The 8,658-nt window shown below is 39.9% G+C and overlaps 1 protein-coding gene across 4 annotated transcripts in view; it reads right to left on the bottom strand.

Moving 5' to 3' along the window:
• Positions 1 to 7,829, bottom strand: part of armc2 (armadillo repeat containing 2) — a 34,082-nt gene extending 26,253 nt beyond the window's left edge. For 2 of the 4 annotated variants that reach the window (XM_051645707.1, XM_051645709.1), the window contains exons 1-4: positions 7,720 to 7,829; positions 6,741 to 7,023; positions 6,548 to 6,620; positions 6,300 to 6,471 (exon numbers count right to left, since the gene is read on the bottom strand). In XM_051645707.1, the coding sequence (XP_051501667.1) occupies positions 6,300 to 6,471; positions 6,548 to 6,620; positions 6,741 to 6,955 (460 nt within the window). In that variant the 5' untranslated portion in view covers positions 6,956 to 7,023; positions 7,720 to 7,829. Of the gene's footprint in view, positions 1 to 6,299; positions 6,472 to 6,547; positions 6,621 to 6,740; positions 7,024 to 7,358; positions 7,506 to 7,719 lie in introns of those variants that run through there. The other 2 variants (XM_051645708.1, XM_051645710.1) reach the window with 2 other exon arrangements.
• Positions 7,830 to 8,658: the final 829 nt, after the last annotated feature.

Raw genomic sequence — 8,658 nt, forward strand, 5'->3', positions numbered from 1 at the left:
TCCCTGGGTTGGTTAAAAGAGTGGGGGATGTCGATAAATGGATCAATTATCTGGAGTCATCGGAGAGGGAATTAGCTGCTAATCCGCTAGCGACCAAGGTGGATTTGACATGTGTTTGGGAGAAGTTGGAGGACTTGGAGAACCGTAGCCGGCGGAATAACGTCTGAATCATCAGAATTCCTGAAGCCGAAAAGGTTCAGTGTATTTTTATTGTATACAGTCTTATTTTGTGTATACTGTATATGGTATATTATTTTTATTGTATACAGGCTTATTTTGTGTATACTGTATATTATTAAGTGTATATTGTATATTGTGTAACAAAATGTGTAAACTGTGTTATGTGTAAATCAGATGTTTATTGTAATTGTCATACTGCTATGTTGCTTGGAACTGCACCCAAGACTTTCACTCACTGTCGCACTTGTGTATATGGTTGAGTGACAATAAAGGGATTTGATTTGATTTGATTTGAAATCGAGCGAGCTCACAGGGTTCCGGCTCAGCGATCCGCTGAGGGAGACAGGCCTCGATCAATTCTGGCCAAATTTCTGAGATCATCCGATATAGATATGGTGTTACGCGAGGAGTACAGGGGGGCTTTTTTGTAAGAACCACAGCATTTTCTTGTTCCCAGACTTTGCGAATACGACAACAGAGAAACGTGATAGATTCAAGGAATGCAAGAAACTCTTACATCAATGGAAGGTCGCTTTTGCACTGTTGTTCCCAGCCAAACTGAGAATAGATGCTAAGGATGGCTGTAAAACATTCCCATGTCCCCAGCAAGCAATGTCCTTCATAAAGTCAATGGAGTAAGTTATTTTGTGGTACTCACATTGTAGCCGAATGGACCGACTCAACATTCACTCGACTGTACAAGGAAACTGAGCGCTGTTTTTGTTTCCTTTTGTGCTGGTTCCGCCTAGCGGCTGGAGTTTGTTTTGTGGAGTAACACTCCTTCGGGACTGTTTTGTGGATGAATCTGCACGTTCTTTGTGCTTATGCCTCCTATTGGCTGGAGTTTGTTTTGTGGAGTATTTCTTGCAAGACATTTGAGTGATTAGGTCATTTGTTGCACTCATGTGGCAGCTGAATGGGCCAGCTCACTGAACATTCCTTTGACTGTCCGAGGAAACTGAGCGCCTTTTTTTTTGTTTTTGTTTTGTGCTGGTTCCACCTAGCAGCTGGAGTTTGTTTTGTGGAATAACACACCTTCGGGACAGTGGATGAATCTGCACGCTCTTTGTGTTTATTCAGCCTATTGGCTGGAGTTTGTTTTATAGATTATATTTTGTTGTGTAACTCTGTCTCACAAAATTTGAATAGAAACACCGGACTTGAGCAATCCGATGGCAAATTTGTCCTGGGAGTTCTCGTACATGGACTGTTTGTGTCTTGCACACGTTTTTCTTTTTTCTGTTTGTTTGGTTCTGAGGGAAGTTTGGGGTTTGATTGTTGCACTAATATTGGAATGTGGTCTATATCATTTTGTTTTTGACACACAATCTATTTTTTCGCATATGTCAAAATGTCAAGTGTTAATATGAGTGGATTGTCTCTCTCCACGTGGAATGTGAATGGTTTGGGACACCCCATAAAAAGAAGGAAGGTTGTTTCTCTTAAGCGTAAGAAATATGATATAGTGTTTCTTCAAGAAGTGCATCTTTCCCTGCAGGAAGCTGAAAAATTTGGGAAGATATGGCGTGGACATGTTTTTTTAGTGCTGGCTCAAGTAAGAGCAGGGGAGTCAGTACACTGATAAGTAAGTCTACAATTCAAATGTCTCAAACAAATTAAAGATGAATTAGGAAGAGTCTGTAAGGGGGTTAGAGGGAAAGGAGGAGGCAAGAACCGGCTTGAGAATATAAATTATAGTTTAATGATCAACTTAACCAAAAACACACAAACATAACCACACACAGGGCAGCTGCCTGTAATTCTCTCTCTCTCGAACTGTTGTCCCCGGCCGCCTTTATCCCTCCCACGCTCCAACAGGCTGATTGGGGACCAGGCGTGCGTCATTCCAGACCGGCCCCACCCTCCTCCACTCTGCAGAGTCATTATTGTTTTAGCAGAAATTCAGGGACAAAGTCTTATTTTGGCTAATATTTACGCACCTTGATGATCAGGGCTTTTTCTTAGATCTTGAAGGGATGTTGCAAGCTGCTGGCACCCCTCATGATATAATATTGGGAGGAGACTCAGTCCTTGATCATAGTGAAGCAAAAGTGCGTAAGCTCCCTAGAGCAACAGTGACACTTCACAGGATGTGTAAAAATCTTGGTCTTGCAGATATTTGGAGACTTTTGAACCCATCTGGTAGAGACTATACATTTTTTTCATCAGTCCATAAGATTTATTCTAGAATAGATTTTTTTTTTAATATCTAAGTCCCTCATTTCATCTGTTGTTGACTGCTCAATTGGAAACATCTTAGTCTTGGATCAGTTTGATCCCTGGTGAGTTTGGAGATGTTGCCACATATGGAGAAAAATAAATCATATAGTTGGCGCTTTAATGTATCCCTTTTGCAAAATCCTGATTTCCAACAAATGTTAAAGACCGAAATCAATGTTTATATGGAGACAACTGGTCCTCAGTATCTTCTGTGGGCGTGGCTTGGGAGGCATTTAAGGCGGTTCTTAGGGGTCGGATCATACAGTATGCCTCATTCACCAAAACATCCAAAGCACGAGAACTTGTTGAGTTGGAAGGGAATATTAAAAGTGCCGAGGCAGAGCTGAAGTGCAGAATGTCGTCTGATAGCCTCAGAGAATTGACTCGATTGAAATACAGATATAATGCTATTTTGTCGCGGAAAGTGGAGTTTTGGTTCTTCAGGGCAAGACAGTCATATTTTGAGTCGGGGGACAAAGCAGGGAAGTTTTTGGCTAGATATATAAAGCAGAGAGAGTGTTTTTCTACCATTCCCTCAGTGAAATCTGCTGGTGGTGAAATTTTTACCTCGGCCACTGATATTAATAATGCTTTTAAAGAGTTCTATTTTGATCTTTATAGTTCTACATCTTCGTCTACTGATGAAGATATTAGAAACTTTGTGGAACCATTAGAACTTCCTAAACTGACGATTGAGCAAAGAAATTGTCTTGATTCTGAGATAACCTTGGAGGAACTTGATGAGGTAATTAAGGCCTTACCTACAGGCAAAGCTCCAGAGCCAGATGGTTTTGCTGCTGAATTTTTTAGATCTTATGCTACAGAATCGGCTCCACATTTGTTAGAAGTTTATACGGAATCATTAAAGAACGGAAAGCTTCCTCCAACTATGACACAAGCCCGGATCAGTCTGATTCTTAAAAAGGACAATGATCGAAGTGTGTGTAAAAGTTACCATCCAATTTCCCTGATCCAGCTAGATGTAAAAATGTTGTCCATAATTTTGGCTAATCGTTTAAGTAAGGTTATGACATCTCTTATACATATAGATCAGGTGGGGTTTATTCGGGGCCAGATCTCTTCTGATAACATCAGGCGTTTCATTAATATGTGGTCAGTAGCGAATGATCAGTCTCCGGTCGCTGCCATTTCACTTGATGCCGAAAAGGCATTTGATATGGTAGATGGGATTATCTTTTTAAAATTTTAGAAATGTATGGGTTCGGGAGTACATTCATTGGTTGGATTAAGTTACTTTACAGACACCCTGTAGCAGCGGTACAAACAAATTGATTAATTTCAGATTATTTTACTCTGGATAGGGGCAGCTCGGCAGGGTTGACCTCTTTCCCCATTATTGTTCTGTCTTGCCCTGGAACCATTAGCAGCCGCGATAAGAAAGGAGGATGATTTTCCAGGGGTGGTGGCGGGAAGTGTGGCGCATAAGCTTCTGCTTTACGCAGATGATATTTTATTATTCATCTCCGACCCCACTAGATCTATGCCTTGCCTCCACAGAATTATTAATTCCTTTTCCAAGTTCTCTGGATACAAAGTCAACTGGTCTAAATCCGATGCTTTAGCTCTGACTGCGTACTGCCCAGTAACAGCCTTTCAGTGGCCCAAACAGGGTATTAAGTATTTGGGTAATTTATTCCCAGCAAATTTGTCTGATTTAGTTAAGGGTTAATTTTGACCCTTTAATTAAAACGCTTTTGAGCGATGTGGACAGATGGGCTTCATTACATTTATCGATGATTGGGAAGATTAATGTTATTAAAATGAACTGTATTCCAAAATTCTACTACCTGCTACAGTCACTCCCTATAGATGTCCCCCTCTCTTATTTTAATCAATTTGATAGAATTGCGAAGTCCTTCATTTGGAATGGTAAACGTCCCAGACTACATTCCAACAAATTACACAGGCCGATTGACAAAGGTGGGTTAGGCTTACCCAAGATTTTTTTTATTATTATGCGTTCGGTCTCAGGCATTTGGCTCATTGGTCGCTTCCACCTGAGAGAGCCCCTCCCTGGTTTTCTAGCGAACAGGAAGTCCATGCCCCTATTTCACCATTGCAGAGTGTTTCTATTAAACTAACCAGAGAAGTTAAGTCACACCCCATTATTTCACATTTGCACATGATTTGGACAAGAGTGGCCAGAGTATTTAATTCGGACATTTATGTAAATGTTGCCTCAAGCATATGGCTGAACCCAAAATTATGTATCAATAAGTCCCCTTTCTGTTGGTCAGAGTGGATTGTGAGAGGGGTTGTTACACTCGGCGACCTGTATTAGAGTGGAGTGTTGAGATCTTTTGAGAATTTGGGTCATCATTTTGGGATTACCAGATCTCAGTCTTATAGGTATTTACAGCTGCGCCACATGCTCTGTACTATTTTTGGGAGTAGCACACACCCCCCTAAAGCAGCAGATGCTTTGGGAGAGGTGATTACTGCTTTTGGAAAAGGTCATGAGGCATCAGTGTATTACTCCCTGCTGGTTCGGAGTCTGGGGGATGGAGCTTTAGCTTCTATCAAGAGATTATGGGAGAAAGATTTAAACTTGGTATTGGAGGAGGGAGTGTGGGCTAGGATTCTAAAAAACGTCAAGTCTGTTTCTAGAGATGCAAGGGTGCGCCTTATGCAATTCAAGATTTTACATATATTCTATTGGACCCCTTCTAGATTGTATAGGCTTGGTCTTAAAGACACACCCACCTGCTGGCGATGCCAATCAGAAGATGGAGACATAACCCATGTTTTTTGGTGGTGTGTTAAAATCCAAGAATTTTGGTTGAAGGTTCAGAGTTTTATGTGTGAAATATTGGGCACTCAAATGTAATTTTGCCCCAGACTCTGTATTTTAGGCGATGGGGCGGTCATAAATATAGGGGATAAACATATAAAAAATTGGGTCCTAACCAGTGTTATGATCAGCAGACAAATTGTTTTAAGGGGATGGAAGTCAGCTGGAGCAACCTCATTTTAAGAGTGTTGTACGGAGATGGGAAGGGTGGCTGCTTTCGAGGAAGTGTCATGTAGAAGGCTGGGGATCTGGGATTCATTTGATGGGAAATGGGGCAGCTATTTGCCATTTTTGGAGGGCTCTCGGGGAGGGGCAGTGGAGAGAGAAGCATAGTTTTAAATGTGTGTGATTATTATTATTATTATTATTATTATATTTTTTTATTTTTTTTATACTTATATGTGACCACAGGGATGTTTGTTGAGGGTCAGGGTGGGGTTGGGGATTGGGGAGGGGTAATAGTGGATGTTAAATGTTGATTCTGTGTATATATGTTTTGCTTTTCTTTGTTATCTGTATGAATTAATAAAAAATGTTAATCAGAAAAAAACAAAAAAATAATCCAAAAGTGGTTAAATCCATGTTGTAAAAAGAGATATGATAGGTGTGGGTGAGAAACAGAACAATATTTAAGTCCTTTTTACTCTAAATCTCCAATTTCATTTTCACTTTCAGATGTGAAAATGAAACTAAATAGGCAGCACATGTGACATTCAGATGTTAAATTAAAAGTGAAAATGGAGATTTAGGGTAAAAAAAGGACTTACACTTTGATCTGTTTCTCACCCACACCTATCATATTCCTTCAGAAGATATGGATTAAACCACTGGAGTATTATGGATTCCTTTTATGCTACCTTTATGTGACTTTTGGAGCTACAAATGTCTGGCCACCATTCACTGTCATTGTCAGGACCTACAGAGCTGAAATATTCTGCTAAAAATCTTTGTCTGGGATGGCATGAGGTCAAGTAAATGATGAGAGAATTTTCATTTTTGGGTGAACTATCCCTTTACTTAATACCAGAAAAGAGGATCGGTATGAATGAATAATTATGGTAAAACACTGTTTTATTCCTTTTCGTACTATTTGAACGTGGTGTCATGGGTGGCAGATGGTTGATGGACGCCGAAATAAGCTGTCTTGCTCTGGACCCTCCTGACCCTCTCCTGGTGTTCCCCCGCTCAGCTGGGGGTTTGGGGTGAGCTGCTTCTTTCTCATGGCCATCTTCATCCAGGGACACAGACAGTCTGGGTTTCTGGTATTGAGTGAAGAGTACATACATTTCCTGTTTACTAGAATAGTTAGATACAAAGTTTTGAAAACCTTCTTACGTGTTCCAGTGGACTAAGACGAGTTCCAGAGCCTGGTCTGGAGTCAGGAGCTTCAAAATTTTGGGCATGAAGACTAAAAAAGACATTTGTAAAGGCAGTTAAAACCAGCATAATTGGTTTTAAAGATTCGGTTTAAAGTGTTACAAAGGAAGGATAAATATTTATACTAATACTAATTTGTGATTTTGTTTACCTGAATGCAGATGGTGGGCGTCCATCACGTGCACGGGAGGATGATTCTCCAAAGAGCTGCCGATGCTTCTCCTGAGGTGTGAAAGGCCGCTGTGTGGCAAGAGTTCGAAGAGAGCGACGAGCCTCTGAAACAATCTCAGCACTAGTCTGTCTCCTGTTTCCAGTGCTCATGTAGACATGCTCACTTTTCTCCTGTTGAAGCTCCATTAGCGACATGTTTGAGCCATATGGATGTGAAACTGTATCAAGGGCCTGAGACGTCCATCACGAAGGCTGCATACCTACTGTTGACGGAAAAGGAACATAGTGGAACAATTTCTATTTTGAAACTATTTGTACAGTCATTAAAGTTAGAAATAGGGTTACTGGCTGAGAGAACAAAATAGCTGTCCCAGAAATTCAACAGGCTGTTTACTGCATATTACACATAATTATCCTCTTTATTACCTCAGCCTACATAACACTGCATGTGGATTGCTGTGCTGTAAATCTTGTTTTAATGTGGTCCCCTACAAAATGTTTAATGCATTTGTTTGTTTGTTTTTTTATTATTACTTTTATTATTACTACTAAATAAACGGTTCTTAAACCTGTGGGAAAATAAGTGAATCATACTCACACATATTATGCACGTGACAAGCTTACGGCATGCGCGTTCATGAACCGTCACCATGGTAACAAACAACGCCGTTACAGGGACTGACAACAAAACGTTCAAAACCGAGGACCTGAGTTCTATGTGAGAAATTTTGAACTTGAATTATTCCTGTAAAAAAAACTCTGATTCGTCATCTTATATTAAGCAAACCAACCAAAGATCACTAAAAACAGGACACTATATGCATCAAGCAATCTCTGGCACTGCATGCATCCTACTTGACCAACAATAACTTGTTGCTACAAGACTGTACGCGTTGTGAACAGTACATAAAGATGCTGATAAAAATAAAATTGTATTGCGAAACACTATTGACATTTACCTTGACTTCTGAAAGTGTTAGGCCTTGATGTTACCGTTTTAAAGACATCATCCTCCGCTAACCTGAGAGTGCGTGACAACTGAAAGAGGTACGCACGCGCTTCGCGCCACTGCCACGCGCATACTAGTCACGTGATAGGCGTTTTATTACGTGAAACCTGCAACTCAATATTTTTCCCTTCTTTGATGAAAAACATCGTTTCTTCAATACTTTTTAACAAGTAAAAGTTAGGAAAAAATCAATTAGGAACCATAATCCATAGTTGCATAACATTTTCTTAGTTTACAGTGTTTAAATTGAACCTCATATTTCCATCGGGAAAAACGACAGGTGAGACCATTTAAATCTTGACATATTATAATGAAGATAGATTATTTTTATTTTTATTTGGTCTACAACTAAATTAAGTCTTAATCTATATTCTTCCCTAAAAATCATAGTATTTGCCTGGTGCAAAAGGGCATTTTACAGCATGTTATTCAGAGGGCAGCATACCAGTAATCCTCTCAGACATATCTGACTGGGGCTGTTCTATGAGGTCACTTACTTTAAAAAAAAAGAGGATACACAGTGCAAACCAGTGGATCACGTAGCCTACAGTATGTCTTCTGTACATAATCCACAGCATGTCAAGAGAAATGTTGCTGTAGACTGCAAATTAGTACATATTCATAAGCATATCCCTTACGCACACTCATTAGGAAATAAATTTGGAGGTCATTCTTCATACAATGTTTAATTAATCCTCTCTTGCTGTTCAGACAGTAATTTTAAGTCTGATACAGCTGATGAACTTCACCTCAAGTAAGACTGACATGATTTGTCCAACACACTATATATACAAACCTCATATTTCTCTTTTCCTCTTAAAGTTAAATGTACACTTGAGGCATCTTTTGGCTCTGTGGTTAGATTTAAAAAGCTCTACAAGCTTCATTC

This window comes from Myxocyprinus asiaticus, chromosome 19 (assembly GCF_019703515.2).
Source record: "Myxocyprinus asiaticus isolate MX2 ecotype Aquarium Trade chromosome 19, UBuf_Myxa_2, whole genome shotgun sequence".
In the NCBI taxonomy this organism is placed as follows: Eukaryota; Metazoa; Chordata; class Actinopteri; order Cypriniformes; family Catostomidae; genus Myxocyprinus; species Myxocyprinus asiaticus.